The sequence below is a fragment of the Monopterus albus genome, unplaced genomic scaffold (assembly GCF_001952655.1).
Source record: "Monopterus albus unplaced genomic scaffold, M_albus_1.0 scaffold32.1, whole genome shotgun sequence".
In the NCBI taxonomy this organism is placed as follows: domain Eukaryota; kingdom Metazoa; phylum Chordata; class Actinopteri; order Synbranchiformes; family Synbranchidae; genus Monopterus; species Monopterus albus.
Window position 1 is genome coordinate 1,528,734 of NW_018127912.1, and position 22,022 is coordinate 1,550,755.

At 39.8% G+C, this 22,022-nt stretch overlaps 2 protein-coding genes across 13 annotated transcripts in view; one reads left to right on the forward strand and one right to left on the reverse strand.

Annotated features, from left to right (window-relative positions):
- Positions 1-17,202, forward strand: kitb (KIT proto-oncogene, receptor tyrosine kinase b). The gene is made up of 21 exons (XM_020596989.1): positions 1-262; positions 2,612-2,887; positions 2,980-3,264; positions 4,512-4,651; positions 4,761-4,929; positions 5,658-5,847; positions 5,934-6,049; positions 6,267-6,381; positions 6,601-6,788; positions 7,223-7,329; positions 8,048-8,174; positions 8,280-8,384; positions 9,563-9,673; positions 10,971-11,109; positions 11,193-11,257; positions 11,372-11,463; positions 12,687-12,809; positions 13,043-13,154; positions 13,442-13,541; positions 14,539-14,644; positions 15,599-17,202. Exons 1-21 carry the CDS (start codon positions 205-207, stop codon positions 15,740-15,742), a joined length of 2,868 nt encoding a protein of 955 aa, XP_020452645.1. The 5' UTR covers positions 1-204; the 3' UTR covers positions 15,743-17,202.
- A 1,498-nt stretch (positions 17,203-18,700) lies between these two features.
- The window catches only part of clockb (clock circadian regulator b), a 21,601-nt gene continuing 18,279 nt past the window's right edge, over positions 18,701-22,022 (reverse strand). For 10 of the 12 annotated variants that reach the window (XM_020596996.1, XM_020596995.1, XM_020597000.1 and 7 more), the window contains one exon: positions 18,701-21,640. In XM_020596996.1, the coding sequence (XP_020452652.1) occupies positions 21,365-21,640 (276 nt within the window). In that variant the 3' untranslated portion in view covers positions 18,701-21,364. The remainder of the gene's footprint in view (positions 21,641-22,022) is intronic. The other 2 variants (XR_002274667.1, XR_002274666.1) reach the window with 1 other exon arrangement.

Consider the following 22,022-nt stretch of genomic DNA (forward strand, 5'->3'; position numbering starts at 1 on the left):
TGCACTGTGTCTTTAAGCCTCAGTGAAATCCATCAGGGGAGTCGCAGCCTACAGGAGCAGTGTGTTTGTGCGCTCAGTGCAGTGGAGGGACCTGTTCCGTGTTATTACAGTGGATGGGATCTGGTGCTTTTTCAAGCGCGGGATCGTTTGTTCGTGCACTTCAAACACATGGAGTAGAGCAAAAGACTTCAAAACAGCCTAACCATGAAGTGCTCCTGGGTTGTTTTTATTTCCTCATATTTTCTTTTGCTGCCACTAACAGGTAAGAAAAAAAGACTCCAGCCTTACAGAATTGATTCTAATACTGCTGAAACAACGCTTTAGTGAGTCATGGTGTGTCCCTGATCTCAACAATAATTTAATTATGACGTTATTTTATCCTTTTACCTCACAGTAGTTCCCTGAGCTACTGTTATTACTGTCATATTCTTAGAAAAGACCGAGTGCGCTTTTTGCTTTGTTTATGACTGTATTGTATTTAATCCGTTTATCACCTACTGTAAGGTATTACTACAAATCATTTGCCTATAGGGCGGCTACTTTTTTCGTGTTTGAATTAGACAATTTTTAAATTATAATCCCCATGTTTTGGCAGCGTCACTGTTTAAGATAATTTCGCCCTTAATTGGATCAGTTCAGGCTTAAAAAGAAGACAATACTCATCATTGCGTATGTTTAGTGCTGCTTCTCATGCATGTTTCTGATGCCAGAGGGTTTTCCGGGAACGTGGTTGACGTTTACATTAATGGTGCAGTCTGTAGAACCTGTCATCTTAAGTTTACAGATCATATCAAGACTTATTTACATAACTACCATTTGTAGGAGATACCTCTTTGGCAGGCAACAGGTATGTATTGGGCTGAAGGTCATTTCACTTTCTCACACCTCTGTAAAGAGCAGTGTGAGGGTCAAGGCCTTTAAGGTTGGAATTAGGTTTATGTTAGGGTTGGGGTAGGCATTTGCTTAGGGTCAGTTTAGTGTAAGGGGCTGAGAATGTGATATGCCACTGAGAGTCCTCACAAAGATAGCAAGTATAAAAGTGTGTGTGTGTGGGTGCTTGTGTGTGTGCGTGTGTGTGTGTGTGTGTGTTTCCACTTCTGTTTGAGAAGTATCAATTATTTATTCCACCAAAATAAAAGGGATTAGGTTGTGCTCCTTAGCAGGGCAGCAGAAAGAACCAAGAAGAGCCAGAAAAGACATATTTTAACACAAACACCCACTGCAACACCCTGACATCTAACAGCTTTGACTGTTGTGATGAAAGCTTTGTGTTTACTCATAAAACAGCCTCAGGTCTCCTGTGAAACCGTTTTCTTAGTCAAATGACCCCCAGTATCATCTACAAAGCCCAAATTCTTACAGATAGCAGCTGCAGAGCATGCACTCACAGCCTATAGAGACACTGATATTGATATTTGGAAGGAGAGTTATTTGATTCCGCACACCTCTTCCTCTTGCTTTCTCGGCCCTGCCAGGCCTTCAGGCACAACAGTCACATGAAAATCCTGTTAGTGATATTGTGCCCATCATGTGGAAAGATGCAAAAGATGAAAAGAAAACTTGAAGAAGTGCCTGCTGGCTGGAAGTGGGTTAAGCTGAGACAAAAATGTTAGTATCATTTACTCATTTTAAGGGAATGGATTTAGGGGCCTTTAATGCATGATTACTCAGCGGGTAGACAGCTCATAATTATTGATTGGTCAGTTGAGCCATGGTGGTTAGATAGCACTCTGTGTTAAGGGGCTCTGTGCCAATCATACCATCCTATTTAACCATCACATAAACCACAGTGTTCTGGTCAACTCTGTTCTGTACTCTGTAAAACTGAAATGCTGAATTGATTAAGGAATTGTTCGGTCAAAAGAAAATAATCTGCAACTATTTTGATAGTTTATATATTTCAAGTTACTTTCAAGCTCAAATACGAAAGACTGCTGTGCTACAACTTCTTCATTAGTATCCATTGCTTTCTTTGTTTCTTGTGCTAATATCTCTAAGTTCTGAAGTGTTGGATTTATGGATTAATAAACAAAATGCTAGTAATACTGATCTGTAATGAAAATGATCTTTAGTTGCAGCCCTACCTGTCTGCTCTGTCCTGAGTTTGATCTTTTCATTGAATAATATCTGTTTCTTTCTGTTCTCCCCAGAGCTAGTGACTCATCTTCAGTACCGGCCAAATGCTTGGACACACCTTCTCATTCATCTGACTTTTTCTTTGTTTGGATTAGTTTCTACATTTTAAATTCATAGTGAAGACATCACAAGTATGAAAACACATGGAATTAGATAGTAAGCAAAAAAGTGTCAGTCTTGTTGTAGTGCTATATCCAGCAAATTACCTTGTTTGACTACTGTATTGATAATGAACTGAACTGAGTAAAGAGAAATGACAGTCCATCATTACATTATTTCATAGTTTTGATGTCTTTTGATGTCAGTATTAATCCACAGGCTAGAAGATAAAAGAAGAACAACCTTAGACTGAGAAGATGTGTCCAGGTTTTTGACTGGTGCTGTACATTAGAGCAGTTTCTTCTGGCCTGGAGCTTTACCTAACCTGAACCCATCACAGCCCTCAAAAACAGCATCCATCCATCCTCTGTTCCAGTGTGGTGTGAACCAGTCATCTCTCCCAGTGGGCCTCACATAGTTGTTCCCAAGGGAGGGAAGCTGGAGCTGCGTTGCCATGACAATGCCACAACGTCTGGCCCCCTGTCCAAGTTGAGGTGGCAGCGGGAGAAAGCGCGCAGGGTGGAAGGAGAGACGGAGGAGGGTGGAGTGGCTTATGTCAAGGTGTCAGCAGTGCACGCCTACCACATGGGCCGTTATGTGTGTGTCAACAACAGCACACTGGAACACAGTTCAATCTATGTTTATGTCAAAGGTGAGTTGTCATGAAGTTTGTGATTACACATATCCATAAATTAACATCTAATGTATTAATCCATATTCTCCCTCTTTCTTTCACCTCCTCAGACCCCCAGAATATCTTCCAGCGCACCATGGTGAATGTCATCCTGGTACGTGCAGGCGAGGACTGCACCATCCCCTGTATTGTGACCAACCCTGACGTCACTCTGGTGGCTTTGGAGACCTGTGATGGACGACCTTTGCCCTACAGTCTGAGTTACCACAGCAACCTCCAGCGAGGCATCATCATCAGCAATGTGAGAAAGGAATATGAAGGCTGTTACATATGTGTTGGACAGCTTGGTGGAGTCCAAGTGAATTCTAGCGCATACATGGTGGATGTACGACTTGGTAAGTAAGAGATATGATGGACAAGTAAGCGATATGATGTCCCAGTACTTGTTATATAAATATTTTTGCAAAGAGTAAAACTGTTCACAATCTCACAGCTGCTTGTGTGGAAGGGGGCAAATATGTTTAACAGAAGACTTGCCAGATATCAGAAGAAAGGCCTATGTCATGTGTGGAGGAATGATAGATGATAAAATTAGTTTGTCACTGTTCCTCACTCAGACAACCAGGCATTCTCAAATATTTTCTAAAATATGAGAAAGAAGACTATAAGATATCTAAAACAGCAATTGCTTGGTAGTGATGACTTGTTTGCCATGCCAGCAACTCCATGTCGCTGTATATAGGCACAGTGGGACATTGAGCTAACTGCTAATGTTGGCATGCTAACAACGACAATGCTAACATGCTGATTTCACACAACCGGTTTAATGTTTATCGTGTTCACTTATGTTTGCATATCAGAACTAGCTAATTAGCAGTAAAAAGAAAGCACAACTGAGTCTAATCAGAATGTTTTTAGCTTTTCAGTTAGTTTTTTTTTTTACTTGTGGTGGCACTAGAGGTAGTGTCAAGGGAACCAAAGTCAGCAGAGTTCATCTTTTGTCTGAACAAAGTTTCCTGGGAATCCATCAAATTATTGTAGAGACATTTCAGTCTGGACCAATCTGACTGGTCTACAGACTGACTGACATTTCTGTCCCTAGAGCTGCTAGCATGGTTAAAAATCTACATAAGAAACCATAGCCATGGCAATGAATAAAGCCTTCAACTATCCACACTACAGGTGTGTTTTAGCTCATAGATTTTTTTGTGAGGTATGTTACAATGAAATGTACTTAAAAGCAAGTGAAGAGGGCTGTTCAGTTACTCTGCATTTTCTGGTCTGTAGTGGAAAGAGGCCTACACAGAGACTTGCTGGGAGGAGTAACGGCATAATGTTCTTTTGACTGGTGGCTGATGTGAGGGAGGGAAGAGCAGGGGATTAGAGTCTCATAGCGAACAAAGCTCTGTAACGGAGCATGCAGGCCATGTTTGGAGAAAATAGAATTACAGCTGCCTTTGTCAAACACAGTCCCTGAAGCGACGTTAGCTGTCATTTATTGACAGAAATGAATCATTCCGTTTTTATTTGCACAAGTATCTACACAGTATGTAAATATTGTGTGAATGTGAATAGTCATGAGAGTTTAAACACGTTTCTTTGTGTATTGTTGGTAATGTTACTGTTGGACTTCTTGATCCAGTTCCAGAGGTACCGCCAGTGATCACACTGTCCCAGAAAGACACCATTATCCTAAGGAAAGGAGAACAGTTTGACCTCACCTGTAGCTCCATCAACATCAACCCAGATTTCAGTCTCAGTTGGGACTTTCCTTCAACAGCGGTAAGATTGATGTAGGGATTGATAAGCAAAAGAGATAGCATCTCCTCTGTTTCTATGTCTGGGTGACTACCCTAGCACCACTCAACTTTGACCTTGTGATGTCCTGCAGCGTCCTTATGAAACCCAGGCCTCACACATCCTGCCTGGCTCCCGTGGTTATCAGCGCGCCACCTCACTCTTGATCACAGCTGTGAACAAATCAGACTCTGGCACCTACCGCTGCTACGCCCTCAATGAGAGAGGTGCCAGTGCCACGGTGCTGCAACTGGACATTCGTGGTAAATGTTGGAAGATGTGTGGTCACATGTACATGTTCAGTCACAGGCAAGACAAATACTTTGGTTCTTTCTTGCGAATCCATTGTTTTTGTGGTGTACTGATTCATAATGCATGATGTAGATGATATACAGAGATCAATTTGGAGCACATTAGACTTTGACCTGCTTGGATTCTGTATCATATTATGTAAACAAACACTTCTGTCATATCCCTAATCCCCTACAACCACCAACCACAGCAACCTTGAACCACCCCCCTCCCAAAAAGTGAGTAAATGTACAACATAAAAAAATGAACATAAATAATACAGTATATCAGCAGATCTCATTTAAAGTAGTAAAAATACAACAATACATTGACATGACAACTGAATGTCTAGATTCCTTTGAAACACCACCAACAACTGACTATCCACTAACACCCAAAACAATATTTTTGAGGACTTATCAGCTCATTTGCATACTATGCAAACTAGTAGCTGGAGGCCTCATGGAAACATTTGTAAATATTCAGTGTATATTATAAAATACTGAGAAAGTCTGATTCAGACATGACTCAGGCAGTACTGGAATGGAATAAACGGTATATTATTTTATATTAAAACAATGAATATTTACTGAATCGACTAATGACTCATACAGTCTTTGTTTATTTGTACTTAAACGGACTACAGTTCAATGTACTTGAGTGGACTTTTCCTTTAACTTAGGATATTTCTGTTCTCCAGATCAGGGGTTCATTACCATTTTAGGAAGTCCAAGTCCAGTCCAGGCAGATGTTAAAGAGGGGGAGAGCCTGACCCTCAAAGTGGAGTTTGATGCCTATCCTTCACCTAGCTCCCTGTTCTGGTCTTACAATGGCAAGCAGCTCTCCAACACCACAGAGCACGTTATCACAATCCACCGTCGCAAATACAGGCAGGTTTACCGTTTCCCAAAGGTGTGAGCTGCGAGTACACGTTTGTAAACACAGATTTTCTGAAAAAGTATCTTTGTTTTATCAGATACATCAGCGAGCTGAGACTAGTTAGAGTTCTTGGCTCGGAGGGCGGGATCTATAAATTCTCAGCCAGTCATGAGGACGCATCTGTCGATCATTCGTTCCACGTGTATGTCAATAGTAAGTAACTCTCAGTTGTCATGTGTTGCAAAATAAGAACACAATTTCCAAGAATTAGAGCCTCTATCTCATGTAATTTGTAGATAAATTTGCTGTAAAAGTGCAGCTCTTGAGTTCTTCAGGAGGTTGTTGACAAGAAAAGAAATACTTAAGTACCTTATTTTGTATGCTAAGTATTTGTTCTTTCTATCAATCTACCCACCTCTTTCTCTACAAGGTAAGCCTGTTATCATTGCCCAGGAAGGGCCTGTCGATGGACAGGTGCGGTGCATTGCTGCAGGCTACCCGGTCCCTAAAATCAGCTGGTATCTTTGTGAGCTGCCCAACACAAGGTATTTTCCTTTGTCAGTGCTTTGTAATATTATCATTTACATCAAGAATCAGAGTATAACCATATTTCATTAGAGTTCAGTGTACCCCTCTCTTTCGTGTTACTTTTTAATGTAATCAGTACAGTGATGTGTAAATGCTAAAACTTAATCTGTTATCAAACAAATAAATGGAATAAAACAAAAAAATGATCCTAAACAACTTTATAACCATTAAAATAGGTGCTCACACAAGCCCAATGCCACCCAATGGGAGACCCCAGAGGTTGCCACGGTGACAGAGTCTGCCTTTGGTAGGAGTGAAGTGGAGAGCCGACTGAACATCAGCAAGGAGCACGCACACTACCACACCCTGGAGTGTGTGGCGAGTATGGAGGGGGAGGAGGCATACACACTGTTCTCTATCAGTGGTATGATGCTGTAAATACACACCATAAACACACACACACAGACACACATGGTCTTCGTCTTCCTCCACTATTATGACAGAGAACTGCTGCAGTGGTATTTGTTTGTTTATGTGACAAGGATTAGTCGACACCATAAAATCCCTGCCTGCGTAGTCAGCATACACTAATCTTGTTCAGTCTGTACCCAGTAACTGTTCTTAGGCCTTCGTAAACACAAGGTCAATGGGTTTGTGTGTCTGTGAGTGTGTTTACCATATGTTTGTAGTAATGCAACGCATTTGTGGTGTGGTACATATGAGATAATGTCTCCACACAGACAGTGAAGCCTTTCCTCTCTTAACTACTTTGTGCATGTGTGTGTGACAACCAGTAAATATTGTTTATACTTCAGTGCTCTGTGTGATTTCTAATTGCTTTTGTGCATTTCCTCTCAGAGCGCATCGTCCCCCATAAACTCTTCACGCCTCTTCTGGCTGGTATGCTGGCTACTGGCATCTTGCTCAGTCTTGTTCTAGTGGTGCTGCTCTATAAGTACATGCAGGTAAGATGGGAAGCAAATCATAAATACCATATCATTACTGTTATGAAGAACTAGCATGGTCACCGATCCCATTCAAACCCATGAATCAGTGTCAAAATTCATAGGCATCAATGTTAAATTCAATTCATCTAGGAGCACTGATATGCAGTTTGCATTATAAACAAATGACTGCCCTTGTTTCTGGCAAAGCACCCACTCTCATTTACTAATGACTCATGCCTTTATCTTGTTTAGAGTATGTTAAAGTTAGAAGCATGTTGTTGATAATAAACTAGTTTCCGTGCTACATTTGGAAATGATATGCCGCAGATTGCAGTCGAAGGATGTCTTTTTAATCAATATGAATATGACTTAATGAATCTGAAATGAATCAATCATTCATTCAGAGCACAGACATACTGTAGTTTAAGGCTTTTCTGACACTCCTGTCGCACCATGAGCCATTAATTTACCCCCACAGCATGCTGCTTGTATTGCACTCAGATGAGTCAGACTCCTTGAGAACTAGTTTATGAATATGCAGTGGGATCATCAGGGGACAGTCTAGATGCAGGCTGACAACTAAAGGACACAGAGTAATTTAAAACTGAATAGCAGAGTGATGAGGACACAGATTTAAGATATACAATCATATAGACACAGATACAGTAACAAACAATCCCGGTAAACTGATCTTATGGCTCATTTTCTCTATAAATATTCTCTTCAATGTCAACAGAAACCCAAGTTCCAAATCCAGTGGAAGGTCATTGAGAGTATCCATGACAACAGCTACATCTATATTGACCCCACCCAGCTGCCGTATGATTCCAAATGGGAATTTTCTCGTCAGAAACTACGCTTCGGTATGTCAAACTCCATGTAGCTTTGTATATTTAAAACACATCTGCAGGCATGTGTGTTTTTTAAATTATTGTTTTCTGCTTAAGTAATTGTGTGTATTGTCACAGGTAAAACACTGGGGTCTGGGGCTTTTGGAAAGGTAGTAAGGGCCACAGCATATGGACTCTGCTCTGCAGACACTGTTACTACTGTTGCTGTTAAGATGCTCAAACGTAAGTGTGGTGGCCTGCCTATGTCTTGTCTCGTCTGTCTCTGTGTCTGCATGTTTTAACAATATACAGTGTGCAACACTGTAAGAGTGCATACTGTGGCAGAGAGTAACTATGCATATTTTCTGAAGCACTAAAACTTTCTGAACACTAGGCTGACAAGCAGTGTTTATTGCCTTCTCTGGCTTCAAGTTTCAAGCCTGTTTTTTGGTCAGAAGTGTTCCATATTGTCCTTGGGTACATCCCATTTTCCTTATTTGATCATTCCTTGATCCTTGCTCGACCCTGATGTCGTTCGGGGCCGCCATCGTGAAGGATGTCCCAAAGCTCTTATTCTTGCTCTGAGGAGAGAGGAATGAGGAGGTTGGATGGAGGATACATGAGCGAGGATAGAAGAAGAGCATCCTTCACAGTAGTCTTTTATTGGACCAACATTCCCCTTCAAACCAGTTAATGTTTGGACAATTCAAATGAACAATCAGAGGAAAGGACATCTCATGTTTCTAAAAATGCGCTTCTTCGAGTCCTATCTCCTCACATCTTTTACTTTAATCTTATCTTGGACAGACTAAGATGCAAAGAAAAAATGTGAATGAATTTAAAGGAATTGGAATGCAGCCCAAGAGTACACCTGCACATCACTGCTACAAGATGAGATGTTAACCCGCTGGGGGTCAGCAAAACATTTTATAGGGGTGTTAACATTGCTTCTTAAGTAAAATAATTAGCCTTACTTTTACTTTGCCTGAGTTTTTTCATTTTATACTTATTTGACACCTTTCCAACTACATTTCTAAGGGAAACATACTTTTTACTCCACTACATTTATTTAACAAGTGTTGGTACCATTTAATGTTCAAATTAAGATTAAACCAGTGATTCCCACCCTTTCTGCTTTGTAACCACACATTAGAAAGCTGCTTATAGTCAGAGACTCTTGTCACTGTTCAGATGTTTATGAGCTTTTAGCAGTTACGCTAGAGCGATTTCTCCTCTAAAGTTTCATTTACATTATTGTTTAAGAACTAAATTTATAAAACTAGTAACCCAATATATAAGTAGGCATTTGGGCCGCTAAGGGCCATGGCATTTACAGTTTGAGTAGTTTTACATTGCTTTACTGGTACTTCCACTAATGTAAAAGGTGTGATTGTGTAAACGTTGTGATGATGTCATCACAGCTAATGCTCACTCCACGGAGAAGGAGGCACTGATGTCAGAGCTGAAGGTCCTCAGCTATCTTGGACACCACGTCAACATCGTTAACCTACTGGGAGCCTGCACTGTCGGAGGTGAGAGGAGCAACTTGTAACCAGACACCAAAGTTCACGCAGTAGGAAATTTACATGTGAGAGATTTTTTTGAAAATGAGTGGGTCTAGACTCTTTAAACATCTTGTATGTGAACTGTAGTTTCATTATTTCATTGTTTATCGGTTATTTATTGACTGGTATGTGTCTTTGGTACTGAGTATTGTCAGGAAGATTATGTGGTGTGCAGATGTTTTCGGCATAATGAGAGCATACTTTCAAAAATAAAGCCACAAATAGGTTTTATTTATGAATTAAATACAACACGTTCAAAAATGCAGTAAATAGAGAACCACTAAATCAATTTAACACTCGGTGTGACCACCTGTTGCCTTTAAGCCATTACCAATTTTCTTCGGCTCATTTGCGTACAGTTTTTTATGGTTGTTCCACCATCTTGGAAAACTTGCCGTGGATCCAGACTGTTTCTGACACTTCATGTGCTCCCAGACTGACTCTATGATGGCTCTGTGGGGGCTACATAGTAGTGAACACAATTTGGGGTGGATATTAATCTACAATAAATGTCTGAAGTGCCTACAATTCTTGCACAGCTCTGTATGTGCTCATGTGCTGCTGTTATGCCTAGCCAATATTGGCCCTTTATTAAAACTCAGATATTGGACATTGGGTATTAAGCAGTTCCTGGGGGAACGACAGTGGTGCGGTGGGTAGAGCAGTCATATCCCAACCAGAAGGTTGAAGGTTCAAATCTCAGTACCTCTAGTCCACGTGTCAAATTGTCCTTGGGCAAGACACTGAACCCCCCCCCATCAGTTGAGTTGGCGCCGCAGATGGCTGCCATCGGTTCTGTACCAGAAACAAATTCCTTGTGTGTAACATACTTGGCCAATAAAAGGTGATTATTATCCCTATTATATGAAGGCGTAATGTATTTGACTGGTCATTATTATTATTATTTACCTGTTTACCCCTCAACATTGATTGCTGGGTAGCGGAGCATTTAGATTGGAGTCCACATGTGTTATTAAGAGGGAGACGCTGAACATTTAAGATGTTTTTTGTGGGGGGGGTTGTTGTGAGACTTGAAAAAGCCTAATTTAAAGATACTGACAAATTTCTTCAGTATGTTTTACATAAAATATTGTCATTGACCTAAAATATGTTTTCACAATCTCAATGTACATCAGATGTCCTGCCTTGTGTCAGCCATATTTTGGATCGCTGTTAGAGCTTTGGGTTTCTCATTCACTGCTGTACATGTGTGGTTAAAAAAAATCTGTGAGTGAGTTTTCTTTTTGTCACTGCATCCTGCCAGGCCCAATTTTGGTGATCACAGAGTACTGTTGCTATGGCGACCTCCTCAACTTCCTGCGCAGAAAAAGAGAGTGCTTCTTAAACTCCCAAGTTGGTGATGGTTACTATCGCAACGTCTTAAACCAAACTGAGCCTACCAGGTGTGTCTGCGTGTGCATTATAAGAGGGAGTACTGTAACAGTGCCTACAATTAAAATGATTACCATGTGTGATTGTGTTTCAGGGAGGTGACTGGTGCAGGATATATGCCTATGCGTCCCTCTGAGAAAGAAAGGCCTTCTCAGTCAGGTAGAAAACCTCTTACTCTGCATTACCCATCATGCATTGTGATAGTATACTGTAATAAAGTCTACTTAAACCATGGTTTCATTCACTAAAACTAACAGTGTAATCTTTATCCAGATGTCTTAGATGAGCTGTCTCTGGATGCTGAGGATCTCCTCAGCTTTTCCTACCAGGTGGCAAAAGGAATGGAGTACATTACCTCCAAGAACGTAAGGCTTTTTGACTGTGTTAATGTTTAATATTTAAATAACAGTTACAGAAGAGGTTTTAAAGTGCCACTGCTAGTTTATAAATCACATTATGGCTCATGGCCATACGCTATCGGCTGTAAGTGCATATATAGGCTGAAATAAACAGTATAAAGCTGCATTTACAGTAAATCTTTACATAACAAACAGGTTGAACCAGCTTCTTTATGATTGTAAAGAAACTTCAAGTAGCCACTAGAGTCACAATGTTTAAATTAAAACCTTCCAATTTTCCTGGCTGGCTTTCTCTAAGTGCACTTTTGTTTCTTATATTAAATTAGGCACCATTTATCCCCTTAGGTCTAGACTGTAATTACAATGCTTAAACTGATTCCTTTGACTAATATTCCACTGTATATTTTTCATAGCTTCAGTGTTTTTAATATTTTACACCAAGACTTAAAAAAATAGACTGTAGATGACAATACAGATCACATGTACATCCCAGTATGTATGACCTCATTAACCCTAATACTGACCCCCACGTGAAGGGGGCCATGCCAGCCATGGCTACTGTGCCGTACTCTGTACCAGGCTCATTGAAAAGTGTGTAATGCTGAACTGAAAACTAACAACTCACCAGATTAATATCACAAATTAATAATATAACCCACCACATTAAAATGAAACAAGTACGTTAGCACCACAGCTTTAATTCTATTACTTTAGCCTAGCAATTACACATTTGTGATGACATTTTTTTAACTACAAAAAGAAGAGCAGCACTTTCAGCTATAAATGATGCAGGCCACTATGCGATTAATGTTCATTACGTCTAGTCTCAAAGTGCAACACAGAGCATAAATTTGCATGAGCATTTTTTTTCCTGTTTATTCTGTAAGGCCTTACATACAAATGCAAAGATAATATCAGCTCTCAAGACATGATCCTTAAGTTTTATAAATCTATTTTATATTTAAATTTATTAAGCAAATGACATAAACAAAACATATTAGTGGCGTCCCATTCCACAACTATTGTTCCATTGTTTCAGTGAATGTCTGTCATTTGTACAACATCATAAATTTCCCTTTTGTGTTTGTAATGAGTTTAACGCCACTCACCTCGATTCTGTGTGTGTTCTGTGTCTCTGTTCTGTGCTTAGTCACTGCAGAAACCAGTTACAAGGTCAATACTAATATCCCTGTGGGTGTTTGCTTGTATATGTGTGCTTGTGTGTATAGTGTATCCACAGGGATCTTGCAGCCAGAAACGTTTTGCTGACTCATGGCAGGGTGGCGAAGATCTGTGACTTTGGCTTGGCACGAGACATCACCACTGACGCCAGCTACGTGCTCCGGGGCAACGTGAGTCTGCTGGTCACTCTTTCTTTCTGACTATTAATCCTTCCGTCTCTCCTTCCTTCCTTCCTTCCCTATTTTATTTTCTCACTCAGTCCTGCTCACTGTTCGTGAGCAGTAGCCAGCAAAAACCTATCCAATTTTTACATATAGAATAAAAAATGCACCTGCTCACTGTTTTCTCAGCTGTGATAATACTGCCCATACTGTCCTTGTAACCATGGCTCTCCCTACTGCAGGCTCGTCTGCCGGTCAAGTGGATGTCTCCAGAGAGTATTTTTGACTGTGTCTACACCTTTGAGAGTGACGTGTGGTCCTATGGCATTCTGCTCTGGGAAATCTTCTCTCTGGGTAACATTTCCAGTTAGAGCTGTGCTTTTGCGTCATAATGTCAGAGCCATTATTGTTATTATCCATTTGAGCTGACCAGGGCCTTATTAGAGGCTCTGCTGATGCTTCCAAGTAGCAACATCACTTAGTGGAGAGAACCATGCAAGGCAAAGTCATTCTGATAGTGATGCAAAATGTATTCTTAGAAACCATCATCATCAGATGAATGCATGATTTTTTCCTCTAAAACTGAGACAACAATAATAAAATTATCTAAAGTATGTGTATATTGTATGTCTGTGCTGCAGGTAACAGCCCATACCCTGGGATGCAGGTGGGCTCGAGATTTTATAGGATGATTCAAGAGGGTCACAAGATGAGCAGGCCTGAGTTTGCACCCATTGAGATGTATGTGTCTGAGACAGTGGACCTTCTTATTTATGTATTACAACTAACCAGTGATGGAAGAATTACTCAGATTCTTGACTTAAGTAAAAGTTGCAGTACCACAGCATAAAAATACTCTGATACAAGTAAAAGTCCTCCATGAAAATGTTACTTTTGTGAAAATACAAAAGTATTAGCTTCGAAATCTACTTAAAATGCCAAAGGTAAAAGTAATCATTATGCAGAATTGCACATGTGAATGTACTTATATCATATTATTGGATTAGAATTACTGTTGCATTATTGTGTACATCACATTTAATGTTGTATCTGGTAAAGGGGGAGCTAGTTTTAACTAGTTTATATGCAGGAATCAACAAACTCCTGTGATTATAGTGAATGCTGTTTTATTAATTTGATTATGAAAAGTAACTTGTAAATAAATCTATCAAATAAATGTAGTGGAGTAAAAAAGGACAGTATTTGACTCTGAAATATAGTGAAGTCAGAGTATGAAGTAGAAAATGAAAATACTTACGTGAACTACAGATCGCTCAAAATTTTACTTTAGTATTTCACCAAATGTATTTATTTACTTTCCACCACTGCAACTAATGATTATTCTGCAATGTGCATTGTATATTGTATATCATTGTATAAATGTGACCAATAGTCCAAAGCCCCCAAAATATTTACAAGGAAAACATATCAAATATAAGCAGCAAAGCCTCTCATCAGAAAAGCTCAATTCAGTGAGCATCCACCATTTTTACTCAAAAGATGACTATTTGATGAGATAACTAATTATTGGAGCTCTTATTATAACCTGGTAGTGATGGTGGTACAAAAACTGTAAAAACATTCACAGACAATGAGACAAAACAGGATCAGTTGAATTCTTTACCCAGTTGTTTAATTTTACACTGGCTATATCTTTATATATAAATAAAGCAACTGCACTTAGTAGAAGCCTCCACATTTTCTGATGTTGAAACTAATCCCAGTTTCATCTTTTTAGGTATGACATGATGATGTCTTGCTGGAATCATGACCCTTTGAAAAGGCCTTCATTTAGAAAATTAGTGGAGAGGACTGAACTACTGCTATCAGAAAATACCAAGAATGTAAGTAGATGAAACCATCGAAAATGGCTCATGTAATATTATTTTTTATTGTTTTTCACATTTCACCTTTATTAGATAAAGGGCACAAAAGGAAGTGAAATAAAAGTTCCCAGCTGGAGCCAGATCATGGACTGTGAGGTTACATAGTATGTGTCACTTTGATGCCCCAGCTCATTCTGTATATTATGTATCATTTTGTTATATCAGTTTTACATGTCACATTTTTTATTTTACTTGTAGTATAATGTTCACTTTACTTGTCAGTACTACACAGACTGTGAAAACATCATCACCATTCTAACGTGAATTATCTTTAGAGCCTTGAAATTGTAAAACTCAATGTCACAAGAAAAAGGCAAAGCTTAGAAATTCAATCAACAAAAAGAAAAATATCATGTTTAATTATTTAATTACCTGGTATCATCTGATGACCCCTTAGGTTCCTCTCATGACCCCTTGTGGAGGTTCTAACTTCCCAGGTTGGAAATTCCTGCTATAGAATAAAAAGTCAGGATATCTTGGATTCTGCTTCATTGATTTTGACCTATTCATTTTAATCTGTCTCTTGAAAGTATCCCAGGTTTTTGGAATTGCATGGTGACAGCTGTGAAGGATCTGTAAAAAAAAAAGAAAGATTATCTGTTTTATTTATGCATTTACTGCCCAGGTCCCTGATGGACTAGTGGCTAGGGTTCAGCACTCTTGCCGCAGCGGCCTGGGTTCGATTCAGGGTTGCATCAGGAAGGGCATCTGGTGTAAAACACATGCCAAACTTCAACATACGAGTCGTTAGTGTGATGAGTCACTGTGGCGACCCTTGACGGGAACAGCCGAAAGTGCCATTTACTGCAGATATGATATTTATTGTCACATTACACTATTAGATTTTTTTGTGAAAAGCAGCCTTTGCCTTTTCAAAGCTCCCATAAAACACATATGTGTAATGTTCTTCAGGTGTACCTGACACTGAGCAATGCTCCAGCTCCTCCAGTGCAGGAGAGGGCACCGTCACGGAGGCTGAGCTCTGTCTGCAGCACCACAGCCCCCACCCAGCCTTTATTGCAAAGCACGGCTGACGTCTTCGTGGACTATGTCTGACACACACATTCTCACATACATATGCCCAAACGCAATGCTACAAAACATACAACTCCCCTACCTCCCTGATCATTTTCTCCTTTTACTGCACAAACTACAAAAGCCAAATACACTCTGTAAACTACTAACAACACAGTCACTCTAACTCTCCAACGCTGGCCTTTCTGCATCACACACACACAAATAGACACACATAGATACTGATATATACAAGCCTGCTCCAGGCTCTAATCATTGCCCTCTATCTAATATTCCCATTGACATACTGATTCAAAGGGTAGGTATTTCAGATGCATGACTATTTAAAGCAGATTCCAACACTAACCATCCATCAGATGCATCAGCAGCAGGAGTTTTAGATTACATCTTAAAACACTTTGGGGAAACAGACTATGCGTATAGGTAAATGCCCAACCTTGGGAGATGACATTGGACTGAGGCATAAAAGGGCAGAGTTGGTGCTGCGACGACAAGAGTAAAAGAGATCTTTGTGTCAGACTTGTCTAGAATTTTAAACAAACAATACAACATTTGGGTAAATACATTTGTTTGCTTTGTTGCTGGGAATTAGGTGAGACATTGTGTTAAGTATGGAGCTAGAGCCAGTAGGCAGTAGGTTAGAAACATTGAAGAATACTGAGTAACACGTTACAGCTCAGTCGTTTAAACCGTACAAAAACATTTAGGTGCACAAACAAGGATTATAGGTGGAACTTTACTAACAAGTCACTGCTTCAAAATGTTACTAGGTGAGCTTGCTTCCTGTAGACAGAGCCAGGCTAGCTGCTTCCCTGGTTTCACTATGTATGCTAAGCTAAGCTAACTATATCCTGGCTGCAGCTTCATATTTAACAGAGCTATAAGACTGACAAAACTCTTATCTACTGTATATCTCAGCAAGAAGGCAAATAAGTGTATATTCCAAAATGCCAAAATATTCCTTTAAAATTCTTTATTCACAGAAAGAGTTATTAGATTAACAAATAAGAGGTTGTCAGCATCTACTTTAAAACAGGTTTTAGGTGGGCTTAGGGAAAAAAGACCCTCTGACGAGCCATAACAAGGTCGTAGATGACAACTCCTGATAAAAAAAGAGCTGCAAGCTACAGAAACACTTATTCCCACCTGTGTTGTAGCTTGGAATACTGTGACTTAGAAGAAAGTAAGGGGTGTATTGTATTGCATATATGTAATTTATGGATAGCTTTAGTTTTGTCTCTTTAGCAAAGTCATTATAGCCCGGCGTTTAGAACTGAACGTGTGCTCTTTTCACTTCATGTATGTCAAACATGTATGCAATGTAAATACTATAGAGATGTGCCTTTTTTTAATACTGAATGCATTTGGTTGTGACACTGTTATGTGAGACAACAGTCAGAAGAGAACTTCTTTAAGCTGGTTTTGAGGTCCTTGCAGTTTTGATACAGTTTGGTTGACTTGTAATAATAAAGAAAGTACCTGTGATGGTAGAATGAACTGGAAAGTCTGTTTCCTTTGTTGGTCATGTTTCTGTTTCAGTGAAACAAGCTCCTTGAGGCTTTATTCAGGCCCTTCAGCATGCTAAAATGTTCACTTAGACAATGTTAACACGCTAACATTAAGCAAGTATGTTTACCATCTTAGTTTAGCATGCTAGCTTGGTAACATTTGCTAATTAGTACTAATACAAAGTACAGCAAAAGGCTGATGAAATGCAGGGCTTTGCCTAGGTTTTCAGACGCCTTAGAGCGGTCTAGGTCAAGGAGGTTGTCGTAGTTGGGGAGGCTGAAATTAGTCAAGGGAAATTTTGAGTTATTTTAGTTTTCTCTCTCTCTCTCTCTTACCTTTACAATATTTGTGGATGAAAGCTGGCAAAACCAATTGAACATATAGTCAGATTTTTTCAGAACATAGAATTCTCGTTGTTTTTAGCATACATTCATTCTCATACTGTATGTCACCTAAAGGCCTTTTTAAATTCATTTGGCTTAAGGTGCTATTTAAAAACACTTTTTCTATGTCAGGGGAAACCTTGGGAATGCCATTAGTTTTGCAGGTATTTGGTCAGAAACCAAGACCCTTGATAGTGTGGCCATTTGAACTGATCAAGCCACATGAAAGGTTCACCAACCCCTTAAAGAATTCACTCTAAGGGGGGCAAGAATGTCTGTTCCAAATTTCATGGCAATCCATCCAATAGTTGTTGAGACATCTCACTCAAAACCACAAATGTGAACCTCATGGTGGTGCTAGAGGAAAAGTCAGGAAATTACCAGTCATTGGGATTTGACATGTGAGAACCACAACGTCTGTACAACATTTTGTGCCAATAGTGAGACATTTCACTGGTTAAGTTAAAAACCCTGACCTGCAGGTTGCACACAATGAAAGTAAGAGGGTCAACCAAGTCCTTTACAGTTCATCCTCTTGACCTTGGATCCAAAATGTCACTGCAACCCATTCCACAATTATTAAAATATTTCAGCGTGGACTGAGAGTGCCATCCCAAGAAACATACTGAGTAGCTAATAACAGACTTAGGCACAACAGAACTGGAGCAGACGTGTCACATGTAGTATTTCCAACTGTTTTTATTTTCAAATTGACCAAGAATGGAGATGGGGTTATAATAATCGCCAACAGTTTGCTTCAAAATATTGATTATTATGACATTTGACTTTGGGGTAGATAAAGGAGCACAGTTCAAGAGCAAGAGAAGGGATATACATACATACAGTACAGGTAAGCATAGCACCGTTTTACACTGAATACTTGTGTTCTTAGCTTTGTGCATGTGTACAGTATTATACTGGAACAAGGGCTCTATAGAACCAAACTGTGTAGTGCAAAGGTGGCCTGTGTATCAGTGTGCGCGTGTGTGTGTGTCAGTGGTGGTGGTGGGGGGCTCACTGTCTTGTCAATGGCATCCAATATTGTACATCCTACACCCCAACTTTCAACAGCTTTTAAACTCTTAGAAAACGACAAATTTTGTGATTGTGACACATTTGGAGGTTCTCTTTCAATACAAAGCCTATAAATAAGATTTCAGATTCTATATGTGGATCCTTGCAGTGACAAACATGATTTTCTTTCAAACACCTCATATTCCTTCATTACAAAGTCTCTATATAATCCATAATCAACAGTTACAACATCCATTTGTCTTTTAAAAACACTTTTACATTCTTTGGGCTGGGTATCAGTGACACACACCATTTAAACATTTCAACAGAGTGATCCCTTAGACACAAAGTCCTTTTCTGTGTGATTGTGATTGATGGAAGACCTGGTTCGAATAGCAAGACCCTCACTATAAAATCTCTCAAATGCTTCTTTTGTGGACAATCTCAAGAGGATTTTTCCCAGTTAAGTCCAACACATCACTATTTAGTCTGCATTAAAAACACATCTCTGAGGGTTACTATCTGAGACTGGTCGGATGTGTAGTTATAGTAGTAAAGTGTCAAGCAGTCTGTCATTGTAAAACATTAACAGTGTCTATCTTCTTTAAAGGTGACTAATGCTCTGCAACTATCCATCCTTTTCCAGTCACACATCCATTTCCATATTAAAATATAAGGGACTACAGTGGCAGTTCACACGCATACAAACTCTCTCTCTCACACAAACATCAATTCAAGGTGAGCTGTCCCACACACAGGCTTGGAGAATACTGAGCCCAACCAGAGAGGAAGATTCAAGAATATTAGAATTCTTTCTTTATACTGCAATGCAAGAACTGATTGGCTATCGCTGGGGAAACAAATACTGACCCCCAAGTGATAAAAGAAAAAGGATCAAGAGGAGACGCTGTATTCACACACGCACCCCATCACGCGTCTTTATTCCACTCTGAGACGACACATTCCAAGTGCTCCTTTGCCAACCACTGTACCTCCTCCAATCCAAGGCTTTTCTCTTTGATATGGCTTAAAACTGTAGCACAGAGGCTGAGCCCAAATCCATCTGAGTTTAAAATGAATCCGGGCCCAGTCGTGCTTTCAATTGCGGTTTGAGATCTGAGAGACAAAACTGAACTGCATGAGGGTTTCTGAGGCCTGGAAAGAGAAGGAAGGATGAAACACTGAGGATACAGAAGACTACAAAGAAAGGTTTGCCAGTACAATGAAGTCAGTTTCAATCAGAGGGAAAGGAAAAAACTGGTTTTCTCTACAATACAGCTCTATTGCATCTCAACAGTCCTCTCCTGCTTTACTAAAGAAACAGGACATTTTTATTCCTAGCTTTGGAGACCTCTCCCTCCATTTCTATTCTGATTTTAAAAACAAAGAAATCTGGGTCAAATTTGATTCAGTCACTGCACCCTTTATGACATTTCTTCCTCTGGTCTTCACAGCATCAGTGTCTAATCCTTCCTAGTCTGGTTCCAGACTGAGGCAGAAGCTAAACTTTCCACATTCCTGAGAGTACAAGTACCATCCAGCAACTTCAGTCCTTTACTAAGTCAATTATTGTAAGACACAAGGGGCGGCACTCACTCACACTCACACACACCGTCATGCCCACTCATGCACACAAAGATTGCATTCCCAAGAAAGCACACACCAGCTCAGATAATCACACCACAGATTACAAACAGGTCTCGACAGTGATTTACTGTACACAACCACATCAAGTGAGGATATACTGTTTGTTACATATAGGGCTCTCTGTTAAAAAATAATCCCTACTATATACACACGCGCAAACTTTATTAGGGGTAATATCTTGGAAAATATATACGCCTTTAAATAGTCTGCTTGAAAAAAATAAGATTAAAAAAAAATTACTATGTTATTGGCACTTGGAATCACTAAACCCGTTATTTGTACAGTGATCATCCTGCAAATAATTCAGTTTAACTGTAATCTTGATTCTTGCCAAACATAATTTGTAATAACAAAGTCAAAAAGAGTCATTTTTGTCTCAGGGACACAGTGTTTAAAACACAGCTTTCCAAAAACAAAATAAAACAAAACAAAAAAAAAAAAAACCCAAGCCCAACCTTTTTTTTTTTTTTAAAAAAAAGAGACTGACGGTACTTTAAAAATCCTTATTCTGAATCTTTTTAAGGGAAGTGGGAGACGATACGGGTCTCAGGGAGCATATTTTAACTCCGTCTTTGACCAGAAAACACTTGAACAAAGTAAAAATTCAATTTTCAAAAGTGACTAATAAAAGCTTACACAGTTATTCTTTCCATGCAGTCATATAAAATACTACACTTCTGTTTCCTGTTAGGCTATATTGGATATTTACAGTTGTTTTTTTGTTTTTTTTTATCATACAGCAAATCTGTACAAGGCCAGTCCACTTTGACAGACCTTCGATAACAGTCTGTTCGTTACCGTGGAGATAAGGTATTATGTGGATTTTTGTGTGACTTCCACTGGAGACTGGAGCTTCCTCTCGACCCCAACTCTGAGGATTTAATTCATCCTGTTGCCATGGTGACAATCCTCAGAGCGAACTCACTGGCTTTCCTCTTTCCGATAATTGATTTCTTTCAGATGGAGGAAGGGAGGACCATGACTTTGGGGAAAGGGAAGTTGGTAACAGCCACATGACAAAAACAAATGTATGCAGCAATCTCTTCAGAACTGCATTTCTCCAGGTTTTCAACACATTTTCCTCTGAACTTTACTGTGGCTGGCTGCTGACACTGTCAGTCCTGTGTGATGACGAGGCTTTCTGCTGTTTCTGGGGCTGCGGTTTCAGCTGCTGCTGGTGCCTCTGGTGGTGAGACTGTTGCTGTTGCTGCTGCTGTTGTTGCTGTTGCTGTTGTTGTTGTTGCTGCTGCTGCTGTTGCTGTTGCTGTTGCTGTGTTGCCTGGGTGAATGTGCCCTGTTGTTGGAGTGGGAAAGCTGCCTGCAGAATCAACTGGGTAGACTGGTTACTATGGAGAAGACGAGTGCCCTGACAGCAAAACAGTGCAAGGTTAGAAAATAGAGCAATTATTCTGTAGTTTACACTCACTCACTTTTCACACATTCACCAAACAGTAAATAACAGCAAGTAGAATGTATGAACAACATTAAGTTTGAGTGCTGCTGCAAACACTCAACATCATCACAACAGTATTTTTTCAGAATTAGTCACTGCTGGGGCCTGTTGCACAAACGTAGAATTAAGACATCCAGGATAAATGACTGAGCTGAGCTCAATGAATCCAAAACACGTGCGTCCAGGCTTAATTGGTTGCACAAAGACCAAGCCAGGATGAGCAGACACGGATTCATCAAGCCAGGTGTAACCAATCCTGGATATGTGCGCGTTCACGGCTCACTCAAATAGACCC